Source organism: Brachyhypopomus gauderio, chromosome 1 (assembly GCF_052324685.1).
Source record: "Brachyhypopomus gauderio isolate BG-103 chromosome 1, BGAUD_0.2, whole genome shotgun sequence".
Classification (NCBI taxonomy): domain Eukaryota; kingdom Metazoa; phylum Chordata; class Actinopteri; order Gymnotiformes; family Hypopomidae; genus Brachyhypopomus; species Brachyhypopomus gauderio.
The window spans coordinates 46,040,862-46,056,463 of record NC_135211.1 but is presented as its reverse complement, the minus strand read 5'-3'; the positions used below and the strand labels follow the sequence as shown (position 1 = coordinate 46,056,463).

Genomic DNA, 15,602 nt, shown 5'->3' with positions numbered 1-15,602 from the left:
TCACTGCGCAAAGAGGGTCTGTGGGTTGTGCGCCTCTCCAGCGAAGGCGGCGCTTTCCTCGCGCGCAGCTTCCTCTGCACGAGCCCCGGCGCGCCGTGCAGCTGCAGGCTCACAGCTTCAGATGGGAAGGCAGGAAGTCGGTGCCACCACGATCCTCCTCCTTGGGACACCCATTAAACAGGAATTATAACCGAAATGCTCCGTGCTGGTCTATGGGAATGGAGGAAGACCTGAAGGAGATGCGCGTCACGGAATCTTACTTGCTATTTAACACGGTGGATTTTTAGGGATCTCTTTTACTGCTTGATTGGTGGATCTACTTCATTCTTGTCGTTTTCTACTGCATTTTCTTCCTAGACTGCGTGACTGACACGTTCGTTATCTATCCAGCCACTTTTCGTGCTGAGCGAGTCGGTGATGTTCAGGGGCTTTATTCGTTTACGAGTTTTGTTGTTCAGCAGTGTTGTGAATTTAAGAAGCCAGTTAGTTTTAGAGACCGCTTGTTAATTGTGCAAAAAAGATATGCGCCTTATTCCTTTTCCAGAGACAAAGTTGCCGAATATCCCAAGAGAATCTGGTGTCAGTTCAAGCTACAGCGCGCCCCTTCGTTTTAACGCAAAACTGAACCATTATGTGGACATAAAGGAGTAGATATGTATCCAATGAAATGACCCTCACCAGCAGCGTGTGAACAGAGGACGACCGGTAGAATATCGTGGCCATTCATAAAATATTTTGAAACAATTTGTGAATATAGTTTAGTTGAGAAAATGGAAAACGAGGTGTTTGCGCCTTTGATGGAACAGTTTTTGGTCACTCCTTTGGTCGCATGGGTAAGAATTTTTCTCGTATAGGCCACGCACACACACACACACACACACACACACGCACACACACACACACACACACACACATCATACATGCGTGCGTATATACATTATATGTTGAAGTATGTAATTTTACATGGGCTATTGTGTGTTGGTGAAATACTCTGTAGGTGAAGACAGTCGTCCAGCCGGCCACGAACGATGGTAGCAAGCTCTCTGAATACATTGAATTAGTAGATGGTTCATACTTGAACGAGGTCATGCTTCAAATGTAAGTACGAAGCAGTCTTGCGATTAATTTATGAATAAGATGTATTCCGTTTTAAATCTGTTTGTGCATGCGCAGCTTTGTGGTGCCCGGAGTGTTTGTCAAATATTTCGACATTTTGTCAATCTCCACCCACCTTTCTAAGCGTTTTCCCAAGAATCTTAAGACAAAATGTCATTCCCAGTATACCGGGTAGGGTTGGACTACACCCCTCCCTCCCCCCAATATTTAAATACATTTCCAACGCTCCACCTCAACGTTTCAGTGTTCTCATGTGCAATTTGTAATGTTTGTTACACAATTTCCCCCTTCAGATAAGTTTACAATGATCAGATTTGTATTAGGGAACGAAAACCTCCCACAAATAATGCGTAAGCTCATTTAGAGATCATTTAGTTTCTGGGCCTTGCGATGGATTGCCACAGATCTTAAAACGCTTTGCGTGAGAACCCTTTCTCAGATGTGAGTGGTGGTTACTAACACCTGGGCACGTTTATAGCTCATATATTTATATATTCCAGGTCATTCGTCATCAAATACTATAAAAGAACATATGAGCCGTGGATCAAGCCTGCATCACGCCGTAGTGAATATGCGGGAAACTTTTAGGTCTTTTCCCTGCCAAGTTTTGTTCTCTCTGATTTGGCTGTTTGTATGTAGATGGATTGAAGCGTCTCGTTTGGCATACCCAGTGTGGTTTTGAGTACTTGGTGCGTTTGTCACAGCGCGGATAATGTACGCACGGTAACTGCTCACCACAGCCATACTGTACATTGTTTTATGGAGCGGTGTTGAAATGCGAACCAACGTGCCGCAGATTCGTGGTGATGCGTGTCCTGTCATCGTTAAACCTGTTCAACTTCGACCGAGCAAAACAAAATCGTTTGTCTTTCCAAATACAGTAAATACGGGTCGGATGGTGTAATACAACAGATGCTGGTGTGTGTGTGTGTGTGTGTGTGTGTTCGTTAGTCGTTACACTGAGGTACGACTAAAGTTTTCCTCTTTTCATTGGGTGTCTCTAAACGCTTGGACCTGGTGCAGGCTCTAGGCTTTGGCCAGCTGTTGGCATTTGTCCTCTCAACATGGCCTATGGACAGAAGGCTCATTGTGCAGCAGACTGAAGCAGGTCTTTGTTAACCGACGGTCAAGTTAACTGGTTAGCATTTCTGCACACTGGTTTGTCTCTGGCGAGCTACAAGCGGAGCTGGTAACTTCTTAATGATGTGTAACTGCCCCCCCCCCCCCATCCTTTTGTGGATTGTTCGTGTCTCTGCATGCTGCACTGTGTAGAGGGGGAACACCTAAGTGAATGTTGATTGTTGTTAGAGTAATGTTCACCCCCCCCCCCCCCCCTCTGTCTACCTATTAGGAATTTACAACAGCACTCATCAATGCTTGAAATGCAGGTTCTGGCTGCGTGCACGGACATCAGGTCCTGCACTTTGCTGTGAGATTTAATTTGGCCAGCAGAAACTGTAGGGGCTTGTTGGCATAGCATCCATTAGAACCTCCACTCCTGGCACTGGCTTTGTGTTCTGGCTCGTAATCAATACTCGTTCTCCTAAAGGGCTTCTGCAGCCTTGTTGACATGGATGGTCATTATCAAGGAGAATGGCTAGAGGGCAATTGATCTTGCCGTTTGTTTTAACAAAATGGACTTTCGGGTGTAGTGGAGAGTTTAATCTGGGAGCTGCTACAGCTTTAGAGACCTTGGGAGGGGAGATTAGGGGGTGGGGACTATGTTCCTCCCCATTCTCACGTGAACCTCACCTTCAGTAGCATTATGAGAGTCCAAACCCATGTGCGTTAAATGCATCAGGACACTCAGACCCACACTTCCTGCTCATCTCAAATGCAGGTTTGAATTATGTTGAATTGTGTACTGTAAAAAAGAGAAGTGGAATGGCACTTGGCTTCTGTTGAATGTATTTAAATAATCCGGCCGAGCAGGTTTAATCCATCAGATTACTTCAGTGTGGTGCATTGCAAACTGGTGGTCATAATGAATTTATATTCAAGAACAAATGTGAAAGAAACCTGCCTTTGTTGTGTCTTCTGTTTGTCTCAAAGGTGGATGGTGCAATTCACCGTCCGCATGGAGTCTTTAGCAAACAGACAGGAGAGGAACCATCCAGGATTATCTAACGGTTTAGAGCAGGCAGCACAGATGGAGGAATGCCCAACCCCTGGGGGGCGTCAACCCATGCCCCACTGCCCCCTCCCCTCCGTGCTGACTGACGGATTCCGACTCCTCCTCTGCTGCTGGGGTCCTTCCTTCTATAACTGTATGACACACGGCACTCGTGTGCCTGATTCATACACAGACTACCGCTGCTTACCCCAGTGGCAAGCCAGCTTCAGAGCCGATAAGATATCTGCCCAACGACAACATTTTAATCACACTAATCCAAGCCGGCACCCCATGGTGCTCTTTTGCGAGTAGACAGAGGGTGATAATGGGATAGACCCACATCAACTCAGACAATGTGTCTTCCTTCTCCCTTTCTTTCACGCTTTCTCGCTTCCCGGATTTGTAGCGAATCGGCATGCCCTCCTTTGTCGTCCTGGCTCAGGTGTTGAGGGCGGGCGCGTGCAGGCGAGGACTCGGGCTAGGTACCCCGTCCAGATTTGTTGCTTGATCCTTTATCGTGGAAGATCAAAGACGTCAGTCAGGCCTGAAGCAGCAGGCAGGTAGAGAAGACTCCACCCCCCTCTGCTTATCTGCCTTGTCTGAGTTCTCGTCCACCCATTACTCTCCATCGCTCTCTCTATCTTTCTCTCTCTCTCTTTCTCCTGCCAAATTCTCTTCCCTTTCCCACTGAACACAAGATGCCCCCCTGTGCAAGTTAGTGTGGTAAATAAAGGCATTTTTTTTGTATGTGCACGTGTATGTCGCCATTTGTATAATCAAAATGAGCTTGTGCTAGAATGTGCGTGTTGTGCCATTGAAGAGAAAGGTGCTGAGGTCCTGTGGGAAGCAGTCATGACCTCCACGAGGCATTATTTTAATAAAAGTCTGCTGGGAGCCAGCGAAATTCTTCAGATCAGTAGATATATGCAGACCCACTTCATCATCAAAGCAGTACAAATCTGTTCAATGGGATAAACCAAAGCCGATAGAGTAGCTGCTTCTGGAAATATAAAGAAAGCTACTTACTGTGAAAGATGCTTTACATTGACTTACAAGGATGTACAAAAACCTCCTAATGTAGTTCTTTTTCCCCACTGAAACCATTTTCAGTTTGAAAACGTGGCTACGTACCACTTGGGTTTTCTCTCCCCAGACTACATCGTGCTTGAGTGAATGGTTTCCTCTGAAATCTTGCTTTGGTCTGTTCCTGTCGCTTATTGGTCAGAAAATTGGTGACCTCCTTTCTGGGTGAATTGCGTGAGTGCTTTTTGCTATCTTGTATGAGGGCAGCTAATGAAATGTGGTTCCTAACCCCCCCCCCCGGGCCTCTATTTACAGCCCCTATCCTTCCTCTTGGTTGACCTCTTCCTCTTCCTCTTTCAGAACGTGGCTCTGGAGAGCTGAGGTGTGGTTCGCGTGGCGAGATTCTCTCCGCCCTTTGCTCTGCTGTCAGGCTGACACTGATGTGGCCTGTCAGGTGTAGGTCGTATCACATCCACCCATCTGCATCAGACAGTGGTGCCCAGTGTTCATAGGGGTTTCAAAATGCAGCGATGTGTATTCGACCCATGGATGGTGATTCAACTGCATGTGTTCTGGAATGTACGGAATCGATTATAATTGTCAATATTCTGCACTCAAATATGTGTTCGGTGTGTGAACGAATAAAATCTGTTCTTCAAGCATGCAAACCCACAAAATGCACGAGTCCAAGAGATTACCAGCACTCTGCAGAGCTGTGTGTGGAGCAGGCGCATATGTTGCGGGAGCAGAGGCATAAAGTGTGCTAGTTATGGCTTCCTCCTTAGCATCCAACAGTGCCTGAACTTCACTACTCATTCAGAACTGTACCAAAGCACACAAGTAACCGTGATGAAGCTTAAGATTCGCACAGAATGGGTCATTAGAGAAGCGTGCTCAGCTTGAGTGGTTCATGTCACCTCCCAGATGACTCAATCGTAGGGCGTGTCAATGCCAGTGGACCTGTGGGCGGACAGAAACATGGATCTGGCTCCAGAGCTTCACTGGCTGGCAGTCAGTGCTCCACACCCTTCCGCCCAGTTCCTGAATGGCGGTGGAAATTGGCGTCCTCGGGGCCGGCTCGCTCCGTGTTTAAACGAGCGCTGGGGCTGACAGGATTACAGCTCCCACCGTGGTGTTTAATTAAGGGGTTAAGCCCACCCCCTGTTGTCACCCTCTAAAATGCCTGCCGAATAGGTCCGGGCCAGGGGGTCACGTGATGGGTGCATTCACACTACGCTTAAAAGGGCCTTGTTCCCGGATTTGCAAGACTGAGGTGTGTGTGTGCGTGTGTGCGTGCGTGTGTGTGTGCGTGTGTGTGTGCGTGTGTGTGTGCGTGTGTGTGTGCGTGCGTGTGTGCGTGCGTGTGTGTGCGCGTGTGCGCGTGTGCGCGTGTGTGCGTGTGTGTGTGTGTGTGTGTGTGTTTGTGAGAGAGAGTAGCCATGGCCTTTGCAGCAGGCCTACATCAAAAGGTGCTTTAGGACTGTTTGAGCTGAATGGTCGTTTATAGGGTTGTTGATCACTTATTAGAAACTTTCTTCTTTTTATAATTGCACTCTGTTCATTTAATACTGTTATTCCACTGTTATTTAATCAGTTGAAGCATGGGGACAGGAAGTGGTTTTCCCCACAGTTTATTTGCTACAGAGAGTTATTATTATTTTTTTTAGTCATGTGATGTTATGAGGGCTATACTTAAATGGAGGGATGAGCCATTTCACTGTCTAGTGAGAAGCCATGTGAGTGTGGGGGGTGGTGCCTGTGTGTGTGTGTGTGTGTGTGTATATCTGGGACAGTCAAGGATGAGTGGCAAAATTGTGTCAAGGTTCAGTCGTAATGTGCCTGGCTCGTGTGGGACCCTGCGAGACATTCGTGGTGGCGCCTACGGCAGGTTAACAATCGCCAAATCCCTCAGACCTGCCGTCACACTTCTGCGTGTAAAATAATCCTCTGAATCGCCGTGGCGTGAAAGGGACACGTTTTACCTGCCGTTTGTACCAGCGGCAGCGTCTGTTGTTGGTGCCAGACCGCGTAGACGCCTGGTCAGGACAGTCCTGCTGAGTAACGGGGTCAGCTGCTGACCACGTGCTGGCCATCTGCTGACGGGGGAAGCTCACACGACAGGACATGCGATCATCCCCGTATCCTGGTAGACCCTGGTCCGTCCTCGGCCAAAGCGCAGACGTGTATATATAGACCCGGGAGCCTCGTGCAGTCCAGGTTTCTCTCTCTGCCTCAGTGTTCACATAGGTGTAGATCATTTGTTGAATGGCTGCACAGCGTGGGGTATATTACAACATATTACTGTGGTATCAGTAGAGCAGAAGCCTGTGATGTATCGGCTAGCCTGGTTTACAGAGGCAGCCGGAAGTCTGTTTGAACTTAAAAAAAAAAAAATCATCATCAAGCTTTTGGTTAAAATCTATTTTTAGAAAACCTTGCACTGTTTTTAACTTTCCTGACTCTGCCTTTAAACTGGCTGGGTGATATATAGATATCTGAGCCAAAAAAAGATTCTCTTAACACCTTTAAGCTGTGTGATAATTGGGCCAGAGCAGTAAAAAGCCCAGGGGTGTTTTCTCCTCCCCTGAAAAGCTACATGGAAGATTTTCCACAGTAGTTGTTTTGCAGGTTAGTTTTGGTATTAGAAATGGAGTAGATGACATCTGTGTGGTACGCGAGGTAGCAGACTGAAAGGTGTGTGTGAAGGCTCTCTCTGCAACATTGAAATGCGTTTTGCATATTGACAAGGACATATTTAGCATATTCATGGTCTTTTGTTCTGAAGTGGCCATTCCGACCGACTGGGGAAAATTTGCTTGTTTAAATATGGATGCGCACTCTTATCCAATCCAATAGCGATCGCCTTCTAATTCTGCGTGGTATGGTAATCTCGGTCAGCATGGTGTTTGGACATGTTTAGGTTTTGTCAAAAGACTGCCCTACTAAAGACTGTACATGAAGCGTAGTTCATGCACTCCTGCAGAGCAGCTACAAACACATGCACGCTGAGACGAAGACTGTAGGGTGTGTGTGTGATTGACCAATTGCGTCCTGAGATGTTATGAGAAGGAGGGGCCTTTACAGAATGGTCATAGCAATGCAAGAACAGCTGCACAGGGAAACCAAATCTCTGACATTTTAGGAATCCATATATATTTATTATGTCTTAGGATATAATCCTAGTCCTAAGATATAAGGATCCTTCTACTTTACATGTAAAGCAGGCATCAGGTTACGCAGCTTGCTTTCAGAGATCAATGGATTTGTTTCCACACAGATTGATATACAGAACCAAAATAAATCCGTCTCACTGCAGATCCGTGTTAGTGGCAGAACAGGCTCTCTCCCCACCTACAGTGTGGATGAAGATATAAGAGTAGTTATTTCAGGGCAGCATGCCTGCGTAGACCAGTCCCTTAACCAGTCTCAGAGACCAGTCCCTTAACCAGTCTCAGAGACCAGTCCCAGTCCCTTAACCAGTCTCAGAGACCAGTCCCAGTCCCTTAACCAGTCTCAGAGACCAGTCCCAGTCCCTTAACCAGTCTCAGAAATATGTGACACCTGCCCGTCAATGACCCCATGTCTGAGCCAAAGATGTGAGGTCTTCCCCTCTCATAACCCTAGCTCTGCTAACGCTACCAATGTGATCTCTCCAAAGCATCCAACGCATCTTGAATATTCACCTTCATCTGCGCTGCTATTGGATATACAGCCTTTGCCTGTACCAGCAGCATTCGGAGATCTAATAAATCTGCGTGGTTTTTTTCACAGAAATCCCAAAGCATCTACTCAGAGGGTCAACAAGAAAGTGAACAACGACCCAGTTCTGCGCATACATAATCTCTCGATTCTTACGCGGCGGATCAAAGCCTATTATCAGGTACGTTTGGGGCTTCCTAGCAGTTTTACAGAAACTCATGTTTATCCGTCTTTTCATGTTATTTTATGTCTTGAGATTTATTGGTTGGTGATCAGTAATAACATGACTAGCATACACCTATATTAAATAACTAATAGATTTGGAAGTTTGACCATCAAGCATGGTGCAGTGCAGGAAATAAGATCTCCAAGTAGAAAAGGTTGGAAGCAAATTGCAAGCAGATACAGACTTCATGCAGACCTTCACACAATGTGAACACTACAATTTTCAAAGAATCGTATATATATATTCTTTCCAGCATTGCAACGGTGTTGAGGCTTGCTGTAAATGTATTGAGCAGAGCCTTGGAGTCCATGAATGTGGTTAAACTCTCTGCCTTCATTCAATATCGCACATCTTGGGACACTTTGTGGTTCAGACTATTGAACTTGTCGGCTCGTTTCCTCCGAGCAGTGCAACACGAGACCGTTACAGTCTGGTGATCTAATGAGACCGTACCTCAGCTCTTGGGTGGAAATGCAGTTTGTCAGTAGCGTCCTGCGCGAGTTGAACGTCCCTTCCTCTATTTTGGAGAGAAAGGAAGAAGGGGGGGTATGAGTGGTGAGGGCCTGTGGTGTGATGACCAGTGAAGGCATGCTTGCAGCATACAGATGTGTGTCTCGGCATACTGCATGACCAGGCGTTGGATGGCAGCCAGCTTGTATGAAACGCACCACTGGAATGTGAGAGAAATTGGGGGAGGGAGGGGGCGTATATTCAACGGAGCTTCCTGTTTCCTACTGCCCTGCTCCCCCTGAAGAATCCCTTCGAGCTTTACATTAGCATAATAGTAGAAATACTGCACGTCATGTGATCCCGCTCAGCTGTCTGTTGAATAACCTGCCGTATCACCGATTTTAACTGGTTAACTGGGTCTTTTGTTTGTGTGAAACAGCGTTTTTTACGATGTTGCAGTGGTTGTAGTAATTTGGCCTTATTTGCAGGATATAGGACCAACCCTAGAATTAGCACTCGTTTTCATTAATGCACTTGTGACTGAAACATACGGTAGTGATTTTTTAAAATAACAAGTCAAAATATATACTCACTTTTGTCTGTGTCTTTCATTACAATTCATTAAACAAGTACGTCAATGAATGGATTTGAGATTACACCTCAACTCGTAGTCACCCCTGTAAAACAAACACAGGAGATGCTTTGAATGGGCCAAGGTCATTAGATAATGTCCTGGGGTGGGTGCTTTGTGCTGTGTACCGCGTCATGAATGACTCAATGGAGGCAGGAGCACAGGGTCAGCACAAAACTCTCTCCCAGCGGCACAAACTTACTAATTAACCCTGTTCAGGATCCGATAGACAGCAAACCCGCAGTCCCGCAGTCCCGCAGACCCTCCCCCTCCACTGCTTTGGTACGTCGGAGCTTGGCAGTAAACGTGCGAGGGAGGAAATGACTCGCGGTCCAGATAAGTGCGCCAAAGCACATCTCCATAATAACAGCGGCATTAGTAGTGCATGCAGATCAAATGACTCCGACCTTAGCAATCCCTGAGCAGTTCCTAATGGATGGATTAAACTGCAGACGAGGGCTAGACGCGCCTCTGCTAAAACAATCAGGCACTCTCTGAAATGGATTTTTTTTTATTTTATGGATGAAGCCGGATGCAGACCAGGGGTTTGGTGAAGGAAGAGACTGCTGAAGATTTTGGTAGGAAAAATGATGCCATGTGAAGCAGAAAAGAGCGATAGCGGTGTGAGTTTAAAAAAGGGCTTTGTTTCGTCTTCTGGTGCAGTCGTGTCCTCTCCTGTGACTGGCATACAGCTCATCTCATCACACACAGATGGTCGTAGCCGTGTTTCGCCTGAGAAGGTGCTTAGGGAGGTGTTGCTGGGAGGTGTTCTGTTTCCTCAGGCGTGGCTGAAAGTGTGTGGATGTTACATTAGTGTCCTTTCTTAGTCCTTGCCATTGCCCAGGGGAAAGGTGAGGGGGGGGGGGGTATACCTACTCCAGATAAGCCAATCGGTGCAGCGGGAAGACTAGGTCCCTGCCATGTCTCAGCCAATCAATGCAGTGGGAAGAATAGGTAATCATTAAATGGTGTGACATTGCTTTCCTTGGCTTTCTGCAGTGGTTCTCACGCCCTTGTTGAGTGTGCATCATACACACCGCTGCCAAGCTGCGCCCCACGTACACACGTAGAGAACTCGGAGCTGTTGAAGTCTGTTTTAGTTCTGTGACCGACAGAAGTTGGGGTCACGTGGTCTTTACAGTGACACGTGTGACTCTACTTGTGTTGAGTGCTTTTTCTTCTGAGGGCCACGGGTCAACTTTGGCTCTATCAGACTTGTTAACAGGACAGCAAGGCTTCCCTGCTGAGACTGGTGTCTTCCCCTTATCCTGAATCAAGGGTGGGTTTCCGAGAGAATCGTCTGCTCTCTGGAAACCGCTGCCATCGCCACGGCCTTGACCCGGGCCCTCTGGCTGCTCCGACCAAGCTCCCAACACACATGACCTTTTTCCTCCCCTCCCCAAACACAGAAGCAATTATGCAGATGCAGGCGGCGTTTTTTAACCCTCCACCCGCCCCTGCCCTCTCGCCAAAGCAACCCGCTCCCACGCCCGTCCTGGACAAACAGTGGCCCGGTTTGTGTAGTAGGCTCGGGGGGTCGGAGTTACGCCGCGGTCCGTAAGCACAAGGGAGGCCTGTTCCTCCGGCCCGTCCGAGGAGCAGAGGGAGCGGTTTGTTTTCTTCCCACTTTTTTCCATCTTGAAAGACATCATGGAAAACAGAAGCTATTTTTGGCTGTAACGGGATGTCGTGTTTTTGCTCTCACTTGCTTCAGTTTAGCATAAGGACTTTTTGTGATGGAAGGAGGTGTTACATAGCCGAGCCCCCTGACTTTCTAATTCACAAGGCCGCAGATTAAACATATTTCATATTTACATAAAGCAGTCAAACCCATTTTCTTCAATCTAAACTATATCACCTGAATTATTTTACATGTGTCTGCTAGGGTCTGAGGTGTGTGTGTGCGTGTGCGTGTGTGTGCGTGTGCGTGTGTGTGTGTGTGTGTGTGTGTTGGATGTCATAAAGGTTCCAGTATGAATCAAGTGTAAGCGGCACTGCTGCTGTCTGAACAGGCAGTACTCGGGTAGTACACAGTGAAGGTAGTACAGGAAACACAAGTCAAGTCAAGTCAAGTCAACTTTTATTTATAAAGCACATTTAAAAGCCACAAGGGCCAGCCAAAGTGCTGTACAATGCACTCATACATATATGAATAAGAATTAAAATAAGAATATTAAAAATAGAATGCACTCATACATATGAATAAGAATTAAGATAAGAATATCAAAAATACAAATACAAAAACACACAATTTTCTAAGTCTTAAATAATTATATCAAATAAAAAATAAAAATTAAGGTTATATAAAATTAACCTGAGCATTTCATTTCTGTTGGTTTACCTTATGAGCACTGGAACGCTTGAGAATACATAAATGTTTTTAACTTAGACTTAAAAACATCTACTGAGGATGACGTCCTGATAGAGACAGGCAAATTATTCCACAGTTTGGGTGCCGCAACAGAGAAGGCTCTGTCACCTTTCGTCTTGAGTCTGGAATATGGTACGACCTCTATGATGATGGCCTTGTGTGTGTGTGTGTGTGTGTGTGTGTAGTAATAGGGCAGTGTTGCCTTTGCAGTTCACACAGTTCATTGTTCTGAAACACCAGAGATCCAGTAGTCCATGTGCATGCTAGTGAGCGTGGTCATGGACATGCTTGTGGGCGTGGTCGTATGCATGCTTGTGGGCATGTGCAGGCTTGCTCATTCAGCCAAATTGGTATAGTATAGTATGAATGAGGTGATCCATGTGAAACAGCACATAGGATGAAAGGGGCGTGGTCTAGTGTGGGGACTGGGAGGAGCCTGTGCGGCTCTGCCGTTGCTCCGGGCTGCTCTGGGCCGCAGTGGATCTCCGATTGTGCGCATCCTCTCTCTGCCGGCTCCTCCATCGCCTGCATGTGTTTTATTTGCGTGCTTTAGCACGTTGTCAAACCTTCGTGTGGACTCACTGCGACATTTGTGAAGAGGGAGAGAGAGAGAGAGAGGGAGGAGGGGAGAGGGAGAGGGAGGGGGAGAGATAAAGAGGCAGAGGAGAGAAAAAGAGGGAGAGGGGGAGAGAGAGGGAGAAAGAGAAAGAGAGGGATGAGGGCTGTGTTCAGAGACGCACTCCCACGCCCAAAAATCTGCAAGGGGTGAATCAACCCACCGGTGTTGTCATGGCAACCACGAGGTCTGCAGAATCGGTGGATTGCAGGCTTGTGCTGTTAAAGCACCCCCGCCCCCCGCGACCCGGCCACTGGGGTTCCTGCTCTCCACACACCAGGCCCAAAAGGGAAAGGAAGCGTCCATTTACACACACACACACACACACACACACACACACAGCTGCAGCTGCACCCTGCGTGTCCTCCCTCCTCTTTGCTCTGACTGCCAGGCGGGCTTCATCGGCACTTACCACCACGCCACCATGAAGTCCACATCCGGCCATATCCGGTCACGTCCAGCACAAACCGGGAGGGGGCGGGGGGTGTGCCAAGGGCCTTCTGCTCACACGCAGCAGGCGTTCAGGTGATCTGGAGCTCATCAAAGTGATCTTCCTCTCGGCCTGTCAAGCTGGAGACAGTGCTATAGCTAGTGGGTAATTAATTATGTGGGGGAGGGGTGGGGGGTTCTGTACAGTTGTCAAAGCCACCTGGACACCTGGACGTCCCTGTGCACTGTACTCCCTGTGCTGCTGAATCACCATGACAACTCCTCGGCTGCTCTTAGGTGAGCTGATATGCCACCCTCAAGCTAAGAGCCACCTAAAGACTTCAGCTGTTACCATGGTAATGTTTTACATGGTAACATCCTTCCGTTATTTTCCGGTCCGCCTGTAGTTCCTGTCTCTCTTCGGCCGTGGTTTTCTTTTAAAGGGAGGAAGGCTAGTTTTTCTAAGCATCTCGCGTCACCGTGGAAGAGACGTGAGATGTGAATGCAGCCTCTCACAAAGGGAGAAAAACTGTGTGAAACAGAAGAATGTGTCACAGGGGCCGGAGGCGTGAGGTGTAAATGAGGAGGCGTGTAGGAGAGCCCCGGGGCTCCATCACAGTTTGCCCATCTCCAACTCCACAATATGTGTCCTCCTCCTCCTTACTTGTTTTACTCTCCGGCGTTACGGCGAGGGTTTGTCGGGGCCAGCCCGGTCCCCCAGCTGCTCCGTCTGCCTGTGGCGTTCTTAATCATTCCTGCGAGCGTGTTTGTGCGAATTTTTTACGAGGCACGCTCAACAGTCAGGAATTCTGCACCGTTTCAGTGAAGTGTGGAAATACAGAGATGGTGTTTTTTTAAGCCAAACATGAGGTTATTGTCTCTCTGTCAGAGGATTTGATGAGTGCGTGTTTCTGTGCAGGAGGAGACAGGTTTGAGTGTGTGTGTGTGTGTGTGTGTGTGTGTGTGTGTGTGTGTGTCTGAGAGTGAGGGGGGGATGAAGGGTGTTTGTGTTGCTACACAATAATTACACCTGTGTGTTGGTTTTTTACTGAGAACTGCTGCAGTGGCTAATTCTTACACGTCTTCGGTATTTGAGCAGACATGCCGTCACTGAGACAATTTAAGTTTGTTTAGGGAGGAGTGTCAGTGGTTTTGGCTGCTTGGGATTAAACGATGTTTATAATGTCTCGGATCACGTTTTTGTATTGAAATCCTCCCGTTTTTTTTGCTTCGTCTTTCCAGTTCTTCGTTGGTGGGAAGTGTCTGACTCCCGTGGGAAGTCTGGCTGTGATCACACTCACCCTGCTGTCTGACTCCGACAGATCGCCCATACTCGCTCACTTAACGCATGCTTTGTTAATTTCACCCTGAGACGTTGTTGATGGTGGTAATATGGTTGGATGCTATAGTGAATTCTCTTCAAGTTTGGCCAAATCTAGTAAAAAGCTGATTAGTTTTGCAGTTCACTGAAACAGCGTCTGTTTAGAGCCACAGATGTCGGCAGGCTGAAATTCCACGAGGTCAAAGGTTAGGAGTGTGCCGGGTGCGTGTTGTGGTTGGTTTTTTTTTTTTTCGGCTGTGAGAGCCGGAAGAATTCTGCGCTCTGGCCTGGAGAGGCTGTGTAGTCCTGTGGAGGGAGGAGGTGGGTTGCAGGGGGCGGGGCCAATGCTGATGGCGACGCCCCTGGCGCCATCCATTTTGGCTGTGGCATTTGATCGAAGACTGATGCCAGTCAGGAGGTTCTGAGACTCCGAATAGCCCAGCCAACCGTTCCAAGGGTTACGTACACGCTACGGTAAATTACAGCGTTTGCAAAGGTTCCTGGAATGTGCACAGTCCATATTTGGTACCACACGCATCCAGCAGTCTTGTTCTTTCCCCCGAAGAACGACTCGCCCGCCGCTGTTTCCTCTCGCTGTGTGAAGTCTCTCAAGGACGGACTCTGACATCTAAGCCTCTCATCTCCATTCCCGTCACCCTGCAGTTCACATTTTAGTCCGCTGGGAGAAACAACATGGTTTTATTGGCCCACAATCATGTGTACCAATGCTGAGCGCAGGTATTAATTTGAATGGTGATAAAATGCACACATACCACGTCAAGCAAACTGGGTCCATGTGTCAGTGCTCATTACTTGATTATATATTGATTTGCTATTGCTCTGTGATTATATATTGCTTTGTTTCATGACATTGAAAAGATGTGTAATTGACCAGATTGTGACACACAAACCCATTGAGATAGAGGCTAAAGACCCTTGGAGCTTATTTAAAGTAATTTGGATTAACAGGTTCGTTCTAAATAGCCTTCATAGCCTGGGGCTTAGGACCAGGAATTAACTGGTTCCCAATAAAACTGAACTGAGCTGGTTTAAAGGCCATTGTTCCCTCTGTCTGGGTTTCCATTAGCCTTATAGCAGGGTGATCGAACTTCCATGACCCCTACTCTATCTGTCACTTTGTTGGCCTCTGACAGAGTCACAGTGGCATTGTGGGATTGAGAGGAAGAGTCGATCACTACACTCTATATAAAACACTGATTAATGGACAGCAGGTATGCACGTCTGGCTTATTTGGGCCTGACAGGAAGGATGTGTCCAGATTTTTGTTCTAATACAGTGGCTCTTTGGAAAATGTATTAACGTCCACAGATGTTTGGAAATGTTGCTTGTTTTTTTAGTGCATCTCTATGGGCGCTAGATTTTTATGGTCATTTATGCAGTTCATTCTGATAGCTATTGGTACAGGATTAACACTGTACAAGATGATAACTCTTTCATAGCTTTGTGTATAATTAAACTGTGCTCTAATGTTCTTAGTTGTACTGATTGGCAGTTGTAGAGTACTGTAGTGTACTATTGTAAATCAGGGAACAATACAGTGTGGTTAAATTACAAAACTCACAAACAAACATGTTTCTACATGGAAC

The 15,602-nt window shown here is 47.2% G+C and overlaps 1 protein-coding gene across 8 annotated transcripts in view; it reads left to right on the top strand.

Moving 5' to 3' along the window:
* Positions 1-15,602, top strand: part of ccdc88ab (coiled-coil domain containing 88Ab) — a 44,596-nt gene continuing 28,994 nt past the window's right edge. For 5 of the 8 annotated variants that reach the window (XM_077016051.1, XM_077016046.1, XM_077016058.1 and 2 more), the window contains exons 1-3: positions 2-833; positions 998-1,098; positions 8,024-8,132. In XM_077016051.1, the coding sequence (XP_076872166.1) occupies positions 771-833; positions 998-1,098; positions 8,024-8,132 (273 nt within the window). In that variant the 5' untranslated portion in view covers positions 2-770. Of the gene's footprint in view, positions 834-997; positions 1,099-8,023; positions 8,133-15,602 lie in introns of all 8 variants that reach the window. The other 3 variants (XM_077016031.1, XM_077016039.1, XM_077016064.1) reach the window with 2 other exon arrangements.